The sequence below is a fragment of the Dicentrarchus labrax genome, unplaced genomic scaffold (assembly GCF_905237075.1).
Source record: "Dicentrarchus labrax unplaced genomic scaffold, dlabrax2021, whole genome shotgun sequence".
In the NCBI taxonomy this organism is placed as follows: Eukaryota; Metazoa; Chordata; class Actinopteri; family Moronidae; genus Dicentrarchus; species Dicentrarchus labrax.
Genome location: NW_026136716.1, coordinates 317,802 through 334,316, shown reverse-complemented (window position 1 = coordinate 334,316; position 16,515 = coordinate 317,802). Strand labels below are relative to the sequence as shown.

At 42.1% G+C, this 16,515-nt stretch overlaps 1 protein-coding gene across 4 annotated transcripts in view; it reads left to right on the top strand.

Annotated features, from left to right (window-relative positions):
* The window catches only part of lrrfip1b (leucine rich repeat (in FLII) interacting protein 1b), a 31,107-nt gene extending 16,516 nt beyond the window's left edge, over window positions 1–14,591 (top strand). Inside the window, exons 11-19 of one of the 4 annotated variants that reach the window (XM_051428174.1) lie at window positions 2,529–2,621; window positions 3,208–3,300; window positions 4,537–4,629; window positions 4,861–4,993; window positions 9,322–9,371; window positions 9,466–9,583; window positions 9,762–9,841; window positions 12,092–12,196; window positions 12,462–14,591. In XM_051428174.1, coding sequence (XP_051284134.1) covers window positions 2,529–2,621; window positions 3,208–3,300; window positions 4,537–4,629; window positions 4,861–4,993; window positions 9,322–9,371; window positions 9,466–9,583; window positions 9,762–9,841; window positions 12,092–12,196; window positions 12,462–12,572 — 876 coding nt within the window. In that variant the 3' untranslated portion in view covers window positions 12,573–14,591. Of the gene's footprint in view, window positions 1–2,495; window positions 2,622–3,207; window positions 3,301–4,536; window positions 4,630–4,860; window positions 4,994–5,767; window positions 8,635–9,321; window positions 9,372–9,465; window positions 9,584–9,761; window positions 9,842–12,091; window positions 12,197–12,461 lie in introns of those variants that run through there. The other 3 variants (XM_051428170.1, XM_051428171.1, XM_051428172.1) reach the window with 3 other exon arrangements.
* Window positions 14,592–16,515: the final 1,924 nt, after the last annotated feature.

Below are 16,515 nucleotides of genomic sequence, written 5' to 3'. Positions count from 1 at the left end.
CTCACACTCAGGTCACATAGAGCTCACACTGAGGTCACATAGAGCTCACACTGAGGTCACATAGACATCAAACTAAGGTCACATAGACATCACACTGAGGCCACATAGACATCACACTGAGGTATCACTGAGGTCACATAGAGCTCACACTGAGGTCACATAGAGCTCACACTGAGGTCACATAGAGCTCACACTGAGGTGTCACATAGAGCTCACATAGAGCTCACGCTGAGGTATCACTGAGGTCACATGGAGCTCACACTGAGGTCACACTGAGGTCACATAGAGCTCACACTGAGGTCACAGAGACATCACACTGAGGTCACAGAGACATCACACTGAGGTCACAGAGACATCACACTGAGGTCACAGAGACATCACACTGAGGTATCACTGAGGTCACATAGAGCTCACACTGAGGTCACAGAGACATCACACTGAGGTCACAGAGACATCACACTGAGATCACATAGAGCTCACACTGAGGTCACACTGAGGTATCACTGAGGTCACATAGAGCTCACACTTAGGTCACATAGACATCACACTGATGTCACATAGAGCTCCCACTTAGGTCACATAGACATCACACTGAGGTCACATAGACATCACACTGAGGTCACATAGACCATACACTGAGGTCACATAGACCATACACTGAGGTCACACTGAGGTCACATAGAGCTCACACTCAGGTCACGTAGAGCTCACACAGAGGTCACGTAGAGACATCACACTGAGGTCACAGAGACATCACACTGAGGTCATATAGACCATACACTGAGGTCATATAGACCATACACTGAGGTCTAGACCTACACTGAGGTCACACTGAGGTATCACTGAGGTCACATAGAGCTCACACTTAGGTCACATAGAGCTCACACTGAGGTCACATAGAGCTCACACTGAGGTGTCACATAGGCTCACATGGCTCACGCTGAGGTATCACTGAGGTCACATGGGCTCACACTGAGGTCACATAGAGCTCACCTGGGTTACACTGAGGTCACATAGAGGTCACACTGAGGTCACATAGAGCTCACACTGAGGTCCAGAGACATCACACTGAGGTCACAGAGACATCACACTGAGGTCCAGAGACATCACACTGAGGTCCAGAGACATCACTGAGGTTCTGGGTCTGCTCACACTGAGGTCACAGAGACATCACACTGAGGTCACAGAGACATCACACTGAGATCACATAGAGCTCACACTGAGGTCACACTGAGGTATCACTGAGGTCACATAGAGCTCACACTTAGGTCACATAGACATCACACTGATGTCACATAGAGCTCCCACTTAGGTCACATAGACATCACACTGAGGTCACATAGACATCACACTGAGGTCACATAGACCATACACTGAGGTCACATAGACCATACACTGAGGTCACACTGAGGTCACATAGAGCTCACACTCAGGTCACGTAGAGCTCCACAGAGGTCACGTAGAGACATCACACTGAGGTCACAGAGACATCACACTGAGGTCATATAGACCATACACTGAGGTCATATAGACCATACACTGAGGTCACATAGACCATACACTGAGGTCACACTGAGGTATCACTGAGGTCACATAGAGCTCACACTTAGGTCACATAGACATCACACTTAGGTCACATAGACATCACATTGAGGTCACATAGACATCACACTGAGGTCACGTAGACCATACACTGAGGTCACATAGACCATACACTGAGGTCACACTGAGGTATCACTGAGGTCACATACAGCTCACACTTAGGTCACATAGACATCACACGGAGGTCACATAGACATCACACGGAGGTCACATAGACGTCACACGGAGGTCACGTAGAGCTCACACTGAGGTCACATAGACCATACACTGAGGTCACATAGAGCTCACACTGAGGTCACATAGAGCTCACACTTAGGTCACATAGACATCACACTGAGGTCACATAGACATCACACTGAGGTCACGTAGAGCTCACACAGAGGTCACATAGACCATACACTGAGGTCACACTGAGGTATCACTGAGGTCACATAGAGCTCACACTGAGGTCACATAGACATCACACTGAGGTCACAGACATCACACTGAGGTCACATAGGGCTCACACTGAGGTCACATAGAGCTCACACTGAGGTCACATAGAGCTCACACTGAGGTCACAGAGACATCACACAGAGGTCACGTAGAGCTCACACTTAGGTCACATAGAGCTCACACTTAGGTCACATAGAGCTCACACTTAGGTCACATAGAGCTCACACTTAGGTCACATAGACATCACACGGAGGTCACATAGAGCTCACACTGAGGTCACAGAGTTTCCACTGAGTTCCCACTGAGTTCCCACTTAGTTCCCAATGAGTTCCCACAGAGGTCACATAGAGCTCAAACTGACACTTTTTACGCATTGTGAGTTTTTGTTGTAGAGTGACGTCTTTCTTTCTGTACTTCGCAGTGACTGTAATATAAACACAGAATGATCAATAATGATTGATCAGTGATTGATTATGAACCCTCTGTTGCAGGAGTTTGAGCGTGAGCGTCAGGCTCACAGTGTTCTCCAGTTCCAGTTCAAAGAGATGAAAGAAACCCTGACACAGACTGAAGAGCTGCTGACGGTCAGTCTGTTGTAATATTTCCACTCAGATAGTATTTTGCTAGCGCTATGTTAGCAACCAAGCTAAAGTTCAAAAGCGCAATCAGACAATATATCCCACTAGCTTATCAGTAATGTTAGTTTTGACTTTGGACTTTATGTTGGACTCTGTGTTGTGGTGGGTGTCGGTTGTTTGTAGACGTTAGCGGACTCCATTTATAAAATAATGTTAGCTAGTGTTGCCCACTGTTGGCACTGTAGGGAAGCGGAGAAAGAAGGCACTCGGGAGCATAAAGGTCACAACCTTTGACCCTCATCCCTACATAGAAACACACAGAAATCAGTTCACAGGCAGCAGAGGGACAAAGCTACACTACAACCCGTTCACTCTCTGCTGATCAATAATCTGATCAATACACTCACACACACTGACTCATACTGGGACAGAACAGGATTACAATCTCCGCCTTTAATGCAGCTCATACTAACACTCTCTGTTCTTCATCTTCCTGCACGCTTTTGGTTTTCCACTTCTTTCTGTCCTTCCTCTTCCTCCTCCTCCTCCTCCTCCTCCTCCTACTACTACTACTACTACTACTACTACTCAGGAGGTGTCTGACCTGCGGGTGAAGAGCAGCAGTTATTGTCAGGAGGTTTCTGACCTGCAGGAAGTTCTGCAGTGGAAAGAGAAGAAGATGGTGGTACGATGAAGAGTTAGATCAGACAGAATGTTCTCTGTTAGAACCGACCTGCAGTCAGCACTGTTCTCCAGAGAACTGTGATTTAGGAAGTCTCAGATCAACAGATTATGTGTTCATATTCTTCCTTCCTGGGTCAGCTCGAACAGACTGCTGTAAAGCTGCAGCCACATCTAAAGACATGTAGCTGCAGAGAATGTACATTAAATCCATACATCAGTCTAGATACTGTTAGTGATCAATATATCAGTGATCAATATATCAGTCTTTATACTGTTAGTGATCAATATATCAGTGATCAATATATCAGTCTAGATACTGTTAGTGATCAATATATCAGTGATCAATATATCAGTCTTTATACTGTTAGTGATCAATATATCAGTGATCAATATATCAGTCTTTATACTGTTAGTGATCAATATATCTGTGATCAATATATCAGTCTTTATACTGTTAGTGATCAATATATCAGTGATCAATAAATCAGTGTATATACAGTTAGTGGATGTTACAGTATATAAATAATATATCAGATATGTGAAGGGCAGAGAACTTTTTTTAGAAAAATTTCTGATATTTTCTTTCCTCCTCCTCCTCCTCCTGTTCCTCCTCCTCCTCCTTGTCCTCTTCCTCCTTGTCCTCCTCTTCCTCCCTCCTCCTCCTCCTCTTCTAACCTCTCCTCCTCCTCCTCTTCAAACTTCCTCCTCCTCCTCCTCCTCCTCCTCTTCAAACTTCCTCCTCATCCTCGTCCTCATCCTCCTCCTCTTCAAACTTCCTCCTCCTCCTCCTCCTCCTCCTCCTCCTCCTCCTCCTCCTCTTCAAACTCCTCCTCCTCCTCCTCCTCCCTCCTCCTCCTCCTCCTCCTCCTCCTCTTCAAACTTCCTTCCTCCTCTCTTCCTCCTCCTCCTCCTCCTCTTCAAACTTCCTCCTCGTCCTCCTCTTCCTCCTCTTCAAACTTCCTCCTCGTCCTCCTCTTCCTCCTCTTCAAACTTCCTCCTCGTCCTCCTCCTCCTCCTCTTCCACCTCTTCTAATTTCTCTTCCTCCTCCTCCTGTTCATCCTCCTCTTCCTCTTCTAACCTCTCCTCTTCCTCCTCCTCCTGTTCCTCCTCTTCCTCCTCCTGCTCCTCCTCCTCTTCAAACTTCCTCCTCCTCCTCCTCCTCCTCCTCATCCTCGTCCTCGTCCTCGTCCTCCTCTTCAAACCTCCTCCTCCTCCTCCTCCTCCTCCTCCTCTCAGGCGTTAGAGAGGCAGAGGGAGATCTCTGACGTTGTTCGGAGGGAGCGTGATCGGCTCAGAGACGAGGTGGTCGCACTCAGAGATTTATTGAAGGTATTCAGAGCAGGAAGTCCTGATGTTGTCACTTCCTCCACCTGTGTGATGTCACTAAAAATCATCAGCGTCATTCATCCATCACCTGATCAATATTCAGCTGATCAATATTCAGCTGATTCAATATAATTCAATAAAATAATTGATATATTTATTAATATATTAATTCATATGTTTTTCTGATCGTCATCAACCTGAAAGTTCTCCCATTATTGATTTTCTCCCCAACAGCAACACGGGGTCGTCGTCTTTCCCGAGTTCTCCACCAATGGGGAGATAAGACAGGGTGAGGATGACGTCAGCGCTGAATCTGCCGCCCGATTGGACGAGGAGCCGTCTCCTGGTAGCAGAGAGAGCGCGCTCGGTAAGGATCAGCTATTCAATAAGAAATCAGTAACAGTCATTAATAATGAAACTAGATTGTATGGAAGCCAGAAAATTACTGTTTAATTGAAATTAACTTTTAACATTGTGATTAAATCAAAATTTGAAATGACTTTGACGTCTTTAATTTATAACTATTACTTTTTAATTTAAGATTATTATTATTATTATTATATCATTATTATTATTATTATTATTATTATTATTATTATTATGAACGTTTAAGACATTTTTATTACCCATCGATTCAGGATCTATTACGTCACAATTATAAGATATTAAATCCTATTGGATACAGAGATTAAAGTTAAAGAAAGTTATAATTTTGATTTATTGAATTTTAATTATCGCTTTTTAATTATAGGAAAAGTGAAAGATTTGAGATAATGAAAATTTTTATCTACACTGAGCGTCCATATAATCAAATCTAACAATTAGAACTGTGACACAATTAATGAACTTACTTTTTAAAGTGAATGTGGGTTTGGAATAAAATGCATGATATAAATTATTATTATTATAATCTAATAAACGCATGCTACTTAATAATCTTTGTTTGTGATGAGAACATTTCATGACTTTGATCAACTGAGCGTCTCTTCTGCTTTCTAACACGTCAGCATCGTCCTGCAGGAGAAGTCTCTTTAATTCTTCTTGATTCATCTCTCATCCAGTCGGTTCGGGTTAATTCCAAACGTCTCTACCGTCTTTAAACAGTCGACTGTCCTCCAACGTCTCCTTCATGATCTTTCAGGGAAGGTTGGAGAGCAGCAGCCAGCAGAGGGCAGCAAACTGCAGCAGGATGACAGGAAGCACAACGGCTGTTACAAACATTCCCAATCACTAAACGCCATCTCCACCGGCGACCAAACCAAACCAGACCCGTTACACCCAGTGAAGAAGTTAGATAAACAGGCCAGTGGAAGAAGGGGCGGGACAGAGAAACTAGCAGCCAGAAACGAGGGTGCAAGGAAAATACCAAGAAAGGGAAGTGAAAAAGAGCCAAGCAAGAAGTTTCAAACCAGGCAGGACGGAAATCCTTTGTTTAGAAATGAAGGAATTAAAAAACAACAGATGAGAAATGAGCAAGGAACTGAATTAACTGAAGATCCGGCCTTTAAAGGCAGAACCAAACCTCACAGTGACTCTGGACTGAAATCAAACCAGGACCGCTCCTTTCATGACCAAATCTGCATCATTCAGACGATCCATGGGGGAGCTCAAACTGAAAGTCAGGCAACGAGTGTAGATTTAGTTTCACCTGTTTGCAGTGTTTCAGCTGAAAAAGTCAGCAAATCAAGACTGGTTCCACCTCGACCTGCAAAAGACATCATCCTGGACAACAAGGCGATGGTGTCAGGTATCATGGCTGCTGAAAAACAAAGGGATGTTGCACAAAATTGTTTGTCTGCTGTTGCTCCTATTTCTGAAGATCAAAAGAAAGATGGAAAGTCATGCAGGGGTGTACACTGTTCAGAAGGGAAAGAAGTGCCTGATATTCCAGCTTTGTGTGCAAACCAAAATGAAATAAATGAGTTTAGTGCTCCAACATCAGGAGACCGTCGGAAAGAAAATGAATTTGTTGACAAAATGGCAGAGATTGATGGCAAAGGGTGTGACAGACAAAGTTTTGAAAACAAAGCTACAAAGGTTCTCACCGATTTGGTGGAAAATTTTGTAATGTTGGGTCAGACCTCTCAAAGTCTTGTAGACCACCAGCGGACAATTTCAGAGAATTTGGGAGGTACCCTAAGTAAAGACAAAGCCTCAGAGAACCAGGGTAATTTAGGTTGCTCTGGTCTATCTGAAGGTTCAAGTTTTGAAGCCAAACTGAAACTATCAGAGCTTAATGTATTTCTACCTGCAGAGGAGGCAGCCATTGGGGAAACGTCAGGTACACCAGAGAAACCGGTTGGAGAAGCTGTTAAGATTCAGGAAAAGACTGAAAGCAATTCCTCTGAACGTCCTGAATGTAACAACCAGACAGAAACAGCAACTCTGTCACCGTTTGATCCAGTCCAGATGTGGAAGGATGGGAGTGGTTTGGAAAATACGATTCAAAGTATGCTGAGAGCGTTTGTAGAAAATCAAGGTTTTGCAGCTGAAACATCAAGAATGTTTCCAGACGTCCCAGAACCTCTCAATCAGTGGATTAAATGTATTGAGGAGACGCTAAAGAACATTGCAGGAAATGTGTCAGATCAGTGTGATACAGTTAACCAAGATTCAACAGTCCAAATGACGGGTATTAAAGTCACTGAGGAGGGTGAACTACCTTTGAATGAGTTACCAGGAGGAAAAAAAACACCAGAAGACCCTGAAAGTGATGTTGGACAGTCTGCATTAATAAATGACTTTCTGGTATCTTCTCTAGAGGAACTAACTCAAACTATTGATGTCTCCAGGGACTCAAGGAAAGTTTGTGAAGCAGGGGATAATCTAGAAGCAACAGAAAATACCTCAGAGGTCATGTTTGGTGTTTGTAAATTCAAGGTGGAAGTCACTGAATCCTCTCCAGAAGAAAATCCTGGGGCCAATTCTGCTAAAGTAGAAGAAAGTCAGAGTGGTCCAATGGTGACGAGCTGCTGTGAGGAATTTGTGTTTGTTGAGTCATACTTTGCTGAACCTGCAAAAACCCAAACAGTGGAATGTTTGTTGGAAGTCGTTGATAAAACAGACGACCAGAGAGAGATTGTTCACAGAAGTCAAAGCTGCCTCCTTGTTTCTGTTGAGGAAGTTGTTGAGATGCAACTCAAAAGGCATCGAACGTTATCGACAAACAATCACGTTGGTCAAAGTTCAAAGGTCAGAAGACTTCTAGAAATAACTGCAAAGGAAATCAAGGCAATGGCTGTTCCGGAGTTGGTGTTGATGAGTCTACAAGAAGGCCGAATCTTTGAGGATCGACAGATTGACGAGTCAACAGGGTCTAATGCTGACAAAGAGCTGTCTGTTGGAGACATGGACAGCTGTGAAGAGGTTGGTGAGGAGGCAGGACAGCATCCGGCAACACAGCAGCAACGCCAACCAGTGACAGAAGTTGTCGTTGAAGATGTAAAATTCGTTCCAGAGGCGAGTGGCGTAAAACCCCTGAGAGGAGGGAAAGGATTGAGATTGGACAGCAGGAAAGACGAACACAAAACTGACTGCAAGATTTCATAATTTAACATGAAACATCTCAGTACAAATTAAACATTACATCTGGACATTATCTGTGAACTTAGTTTAACTTTAAAGGACTAGTTGGACATTTAGCTCACTGATTCTCGTTTATCATCTGAACAAAAAGAGATTGAACTGAAGCGATAATTTTACTGGGTCTTACAGTTTGTGCCAGTTAGCCGGATACCACAAAGTGCGCAAAAGGCCAAACAGGCTCTCAACGTTTTTAGGCATTTGTATCAGTCATTCACAAAATTTGTAATTAAATTGTTCGTTTTTGAGGTTTCTGATTGCACATGAAGGTCCAAATAAACCTGCAGAGGAGGTCTCAAAAAGTCAGTGAGAACCGGATTGTGCTGAGGCCATGAACTGTACCCTGACTGCTTCTGTCCAAACAGGTTATGTATATATACATAAACCTCTGCACTGAGCCAACAAATAAAATGTTCCTGTAGATTGTGTCTGTCTGCTGCTGTCATTCACTGTGTAGTTTTATTATTTTATTGAGTTTCTTTAAGGGATTTATTTATCAATATGTGTCCACTTTTTTGAGATTTTCTTTCCAGTAAAATCACTTTACAGGGGTAAGAAAGTGTCTTTATTACCTTATTTATTAATATTTCTGTCTTTTTCCATGAATAATAGGATTTCTTTAGTGAATAATCCAATAATTCCAATACCAATTATAATTTCATTTCTATATTGATTGTTTATTATGTTTATGGAAAACAATTTAATCTTTATAATTAAATCCATAATAATTTGGGGGAAATGTTTGGTGCTGAAGCATATCTTCAGTAATTAAGATGAATGATAAGCACTGTGATCAATGTGACAGTGTTAATAATCAATGGTGATGTTCCTCAGGGTTCTATTCTGGAGCCATTTTAAATTCTAGTGCTTAATACGTAGTTTGTTTTGGGTAATATTACTTACTGCTGTCTGTCTACTGGGATTCCCTATTTAAAATCAATATGTGCACAATATCGTACACATTGAAACAGTAAAGCTTAATTTCTGTCTGTCTGTAAGTGCCTTATTGTTATATTCTGTTAACCTGTTGTTTAACCTGAATGTTGTGGCCTTTATTTCTGACGTTCAGCTTTAAGTTACTACGGATAATGTCAAGTTATTTTTGTGTTGCAGAACTCCGGCTGAAGAAACTATTAGAAGAAAGAGAGAGTTTACACGATCAGGTTAGCTAAACACAAATGTTTGCTTTTGTTCCACAGACTCAGAATAATCTCTCAGATGAATGTTTATTATAAGTGATTATTTGTATGTGAGCAGGTGAGGCTGTTAAAGTCTCAGCTGGATCAGAGACAGAAGAACGGGAACGACGGGGTCCAGAATCCAGAGGGGGGCGGTCTGGAGAACGGGATTGACGCTCATCTTCTGGACCTACAGAGTGAGAACTCTTCTTCTTCATAATATATATTTTCATATATATATATATATATATATATATATATATATATTGTCGTCATTAATTGAACAAATTTAACGTCAAATTTACAGATGTTTACCTCAGAACAGCTTCCGTATATGAACTACTGTAATTTTAATATTTGTTGTATTTTCTTCAGGAGACGCCAACAGACAAATGAGTGAGCTCAAGTTCAAACTGGTGAAATCTGAACAGGAAGTCACCACCCTGGAACAAAATGTAAGTGTCCACTTGGCCATACTGAGCTTCATAAAGAAAAACAACAATCCACACCTTGATCTTCAAATAGAAAACAGTACCATCAGCGTATGTAGACATTTTTATTTCATTCAATCACAGATGAAATGTTATTTGTTTTATTTGTATCTCTTATTATAAGGGTCAGTTTGACCTGTGAGTACCATGTTCAGTATATACAGACACTTTTGTTTTATTGTTTTCATAGCAAGATCCTATTGTTTTTGCTCAATTTCTTACCTATTATAATTATTTTAGGCCACTTCGACTGCGTTTTTGCCCCCCTGACCATATACGAAAACTAAATTTTATTTGAGTGGTCAGGCCTGGTGAAAAATTTTAGATTCTATGCGTCACTTTCAGATCGGCACTAGGTGGCGCTATTATCATAAAAAGAATGCATTTAGGCTAATAACTTCTGCATAGTTTGAGGTACATTCAAAAACCTTGTATCCACGCGTTCGGTGAATGGAGCTGAATCTCCCCATATAGGCCCCGCCAACGTCTGCCTATAATTTTTTTTCGTTAGAGCGTGAAATGTCCTTAAACTACTTTTTTGTGTTCCTCCTACACGCTTTGTCCAATTCGCACAAAATTTTACACCTAGCACCTGGGGACCGGTTGTCCATGGTTTTCCGTCAAAGTTGGCCATTTTGAATTCCGTGCTCATTTTCTGTGAATTTTCGCCTTGTATTTGAACGAACTCCTCCTAGGGAATTAATTGGATCTACTTCAAAATTGGTCAGTACAGTCACCATATGTTGTTGATTAAAAGTTGTGCTATTTGTGATTGTATATTAAAGGGCGTGTCTGTGGCGTGCCATCAAAGTTGGCCAGGTTGAATCAAATGTCACTGTGATGCCATTTCCAGCATTTTGCATTGATTTTCAGCGTTTTTTTGCGTTGTATTTAAACGAACTCCTCCAAGAGAATTCATCAGATCTGCTACAAAATTAGTAAGTACAGTCAACATATGTTGTTGATTAGTAGTTGTGCTATTTGTGACTCTACGTTGAAGGGCGTGTCCGTGGCGTGCCGTCAAAGTTGGCCATTTTGAATTTTGCAGCCATTTTCTGCAATTTTTTGCCCTGTATTTGAACAAACTCCTCCCAGGCAATTTATCGGACCAACATCAAAATTGGTCAGTATAGTTTAAAAATGTGGCTGATTAAAAGTTGTGCTATTTGTGACTGTACCTTGAACAGCTTGCCCATGGTGTTGCATTGAATTTCGACGATTCGCCATGAAATAGAAAGTACTCAACTTCAATGTACAATGTCTAATCTCCACTAAACTTCACATATTCTGTAACTCATCTACATGACAATATCCAGTAATAGTGATAGCGCCACTCACCTAGTGGTGAAAGGAAGTGTCATTTTTATACTTTACTGTGTATCTTCCAGCAGATTGACCAGATCCAGCTAAAACCTTGTCAGAACTCCATTAGGATGATGACGATGACATCTTGTGAATCTTAAGAATAAGCAAAATGTCTTACCCACGCCCCCCAGAAAGCCCATAACCCAAAGTCCTGCCCTGAACACATCTACATGACAATATTCAGATATGATAGCACCACCTACTGGCAACAGGAAATATCAATAATTTTAAGTTCTACTCCTATCAGGTTGATCAGATCCAGCTCAAATGTGGTCAGAAAATGCAAAACATATGGTTGATATATTTATTTATGATAAGAGTCACATCCATGTGATCATATTTGGTAATAGTGATAACGCCACCTAGTGGCAACAGGAATTTATCATAACTTCAATGTACATGGTCCAATCTCAACAAAACTTCACATTTGATCAGAGTCCCGACCTGAACACATCTAGATGACAATATTCAGATATAGTGAGAGGACCACCTACAGCCAACAGGAAGTAAGCGCTGCGTGGCAATTTTAATCTGATTTACGTGAAATGTTCATGTTGTGGCAGCACGCCCCAAGTTGCGTGGAGTGCGAGGTCCCGCCCAACGCTCTCTATTTCTGTTTGTGATGTTTGAGAGTTTCAGATTTGTAGAGAAAGTGAGACAAAGCTCTTTTGAACTCTCACAACTTTTTTTTATATGATCCTCCTGAAGAACAGCTCAAATACCTTTTCAGTCATTTTTATTATGAGCTTTATGATAATAGTGTAGAGAAATTATAACACATACTCCAAACGTCAAAGCTTTTGGGAATACAGACAGTACGTCTAGCTGTCCTCCATCTTTCATACTCAGGTGATCCGACTGGAAGGTCAGGTGACTCGATACAAGTCAGCGTCAGAAAATGCTGAGAAGGTCGAAGACGAGCTGAAAGTGGAGAAGAGAAAACTCCAGAGAGAGGTGAGACCGTGAGCATCTGTGGAGCTGATGTTTGATTGTTTTTATCTCTCTGTGGTCACTCATTATGAATTATTTTTTATTGTCATGGAGTGTTTTCCCTTAGGGGACATGTGGGACTTATAGCCACTAAAAATAATTCTAATAGTTTCTCAGGGAACAAAAAAGAACCAAATATTTTAGTTTTTTGTCATTTTATTAACTGTTGGTTATTGTCCGTCCTTTTGGTCTTTGTGGATGTTAAAGTACACTTTCTGTCTCCCTGCAGCTCCGCTCAGCTCTGGACCGGATCGACGAGCTGGAGGCCAGTAACAGCCACCTGTCCAAACGCCTGGAGAAGATGAAGGCCAACCGGAACGCCCTGCTGGCCCAGCAGTGACGCTCCACATACTTCAGTGAACTGTTTGTGTTTTCATCGTGACAATCAGCGCTTGTTTTTACTCTGCATGCAGCACCGGACGGGGGTGACTGATCTGAAAACAAACCAAAAGCATGGCATCTGAGGAGATGGAGAGCGATGTGTGAACGATCCATCAATCAATCAGTCAATCGATCAATCATGCACACGGTTCCACACCTGTAGCTCTATGATCCCGGCGCCATGAACACAGCTGACGTCTGCATGGGTGGAGTTTATCACACACTCCTTCTGCCCTTTACTGAGTCTGAAAACTTCTTCTCAACACATTTTCTGAAAATCTTTTTGGTTTAGAGAAAAATCTGCATTCACAGAACAAACAACTCGTCAGTGTGTCGATTTCTATAGTTTTTGTGTTCAAACCTTTGAATTTCCCTCCAGGATTGTCCTGCTTTTTGTGGGATTCTTGCGTCTTTTCAAAAAAACGTGTGAAAATATTTAAAATATATAAAATATACAATAAATTGAAAGAATTAATTTAGAATGAAATGCAACTTGTGCCAGTGAAAATTAAATGGAACGTTTGCATCGTCATAACAAGAATCAGTGAGGTGAGTTTGGTGACGTACGACTCACGATGCACAGGAATTAGTGATTGGTTGATTTTATGTTAATTATCGAGCAACTGGTTAATTATTAGTTTGTTCCCATGAACAGCAGCAAAACCTGAAAGATATGAAACCACCCATTTTCTAACTGCTCCGTTATCAATAACGAGATATTGGTCTCAGGGTCGGGATGAAATATATCAATATAACAATATACAATGTGTATGTGACTCTGTATAGTATATCTTCCTGGTGTGGTAAACTCCACCCATCTGGCCCTCCAGCTGTGTTAAAAAAAACACTACATCTGCCTCATCAACATTGAGCTGCTCCATCTGCTGACGTGTGGCACTACCTCTCCTCCGCCACTCGGTGGCGCCGTTCCCTCAAAGATCCACTACAGCAGAGAGTTCGGATCGGATCAAAGGGGGGTCGGACTGGATCAAAGGGGGGTTGGACTGGATCAAAGGGGGGTTGGACTGGATCAAAGGGGGTCGGATCGGATCAAAGAGGCTCGGATTGGATCAAAGGGGGTTAGACTGGATCAAAGGGGGTCAGACTGGATCAAACGGGGTCGGACCGGCAGCAATTTTAAACTTTCTTTTGGTTCTCCTGGTTTTATTTTATGTTTCTTGTGTAAAGCACTTTCGGTGTTGGGTTCGGTGTTTGGTTCGGTGTTAGGTTCGGTGGGGCTGGAGGTTGAGGCACTGACTGTAGATCAGTTTATTAGACCAGAACAAACAGCCCTGCCCACCATGTTCCCATGAGGGTGTTCAGGTAACTGAAGGGGGCGTGGCCATGTGTGTCCATGTATGTACAGAACAGGTGGAGACTCACCTGACTCATGTTATTTTCTTTCATGGCTCTCGGGATGTACAATCACCAGCTTGTAAATGTCTGATATTCATGTCTGTAAATTGAGTGAATGAATGAAGAGTTTGGTTCCAGAGCGACATATTGATCCCTGTGATTGGTTATTATCAATTGATCAATTCGGACTCATGAAGGGGAAACAGTGAAGTGGACAGTTGGACGTCTTCCTGTCGCCAGTTAAACGCTGCTGATTCTTTTCTTGTTGCTGTAAAAGTTCTGAAGTCAAACTCTTCATGTATTTATCAGTAATGTATCGCAATAACACCGTCATTCATGAATGTAAGAATGTGAGCTCTGCCAACAACAGCGGCAATATCGCCAACTTCTTCATATTCAGGTGGCGGGAACTGGACCAATGTCGGCATGGTAACGGGACGTCGGCATGATGGAAAGAAGATTTCTTCGGCTGAGTTGTTTGAGGTGAACTTTGCTCTGATTGGTGGATGACTGTAATGTATCTGTCCTATTGATTAGGATGTGGGATCAATATATATCATGTAGCGGCTCAGTGGGTTTTTTTTTTATCAGTGACGACTGTAATAAATTCATCAATATCTCAGTTTGACTGTCTGTGTGAATATTGATCACAATATCTGATCAGCACGTCCAACAACCGCACTGAGCACGCTCAGAAGTAACCAGCTAATTAGCAAACAAACAATGTTTGAAGAAGAAAGTTTCCCAATGAAATAAATCCTTAAATATTAAAACAACAATAATTTATCAATTAAACCTTTTAAAAATCAACAGTAGAATCAACACAACTCAGGGTCTGATCCAGGTCTGTAGAGGGTCTGTTCAGGGTCTAATGCAGGTCAGATCAGGGTCTGATCCAGTTCTGTTCAGGGTCTAATGCAGGTCTAATCAGGGTCTGATCCAGGTCTGTTCAGGGTCTAATGCGGGTCTGATCCAGGTCTGTTCAGGGTCTGTAGAGGGTCTGTTCAGGGTCTAATGCAGGTCTGATCAGGGTCTGATCCAGGTCTGTTCAGGGTCTAATACAGGTCTAATCAGGGTCTGATCCAGGTCTGTTCAGGGTCTAATACAGGTCTAATCAGGGTCTGATCCAGGTCTGTTCAGGGTCTAATGCAGGTCTGCTCAGGGTCTAATGCAGGTCTGATCAGAGTCTGATGCAGGTCTGTTCAGGGTCTAATGCAGGTCTGATCAGGGTTTGATCCAGGTCTGTTCAGGCTCTGTTCAGGGTCTAATGCAGGTCTGATCCGGGTCTGTCGAGGGTCTGTTCAGGGTCTAATGCAGGTCTGTTTAGGGTCTTTTCAGGCTCTGTTCAGGGTCCCTGTGTATGCTCGTCAGGTCTGGGTCTGTTTCCCAGGAGTCTGTCTGGGACCAGGTCCAGTTAACCCCTCACTGGGTCTCTCAGAGGCTGAACAGCTTCTGTCGTGAGCCTCATATTTTCGGTGTGACCTGAATGCAGCACTGTTGCTGTGGTTGTCATGGTAACAGTCACTGCGGGAGAGACTGGGACAAAGGGCAGCCAATCGGAGCGCAGCAGACCCCCCAGCACAGAATAAAAGGAAGTCCACCAGTACGGCAGTAAACTGGTCGTACTGGGACGCTCCCGGCTCGCTGTGGAAAAGGAAGCAGAGGATTCTGGGAGGAAACAGAAGGAACATCTGATGAAGACCAACAGACTCGTCCTCACACCTGAGACAGGTAACGGCCATCTGTAACTTTCTTATCTTTATTATTTAAAAAAGAAAAACTCATTTGTTTAATTATCATATTTTCTATATTTTTATGATTTATCTAATTTTATTTTAAATACTTTTATATTTTTATCTTTTTACTGGGACTCACTGTCACTCGGTTTAATGAGCTACTGTGAGAGGATAATTGATCAGTTTCTGATCAGTTATAATGACGTATCAATAATAAGAATTATTACAGGTTGAACTTGTTGTTGTTGTCGCTGTTGCCATGGTCACCTGACTGATGAACTCTGACTGTTAATGAAGTGAAGCTCGTTAGTCTTCGGGGGGTGGACACAATAACAGGAACAGCAGATTGATTGATAATGACTTCATTTCCTGTTTGTGACAATAACAACAATAACAACAACAGCTGGTCATAAACAAAATAAAAACTGAGTTAAAGAATGAAAACAGTTCCCTGCAGAGAGCTGTAGTCTGTAGGCAGTAAATGTTTTCTAATAATTATAATCAATCATATCAATAACCTCAGAATCAATCACAATCAAATGAAATATTTCCACTTCCTGTTTAAATGGCCATTTTGTATTTTAAAATGTCCGAAATGGATTCAGCGTCCTCAATAACCCAAAACCTCCGTTATTGTCCCAATCAGCCAATCAGCTGCTGAGATATCGTTTATAAAGCTGATTATTAAAGCTAATGATGCTAATGATGCTAGTGATGCTAACTGTCCAACACATGCAGGTTAGCATCAGTCGGTGTACCAGCTGCAACAGTGGATACAAATTTGTAATTAGAGTTTATTTATTGGCCACA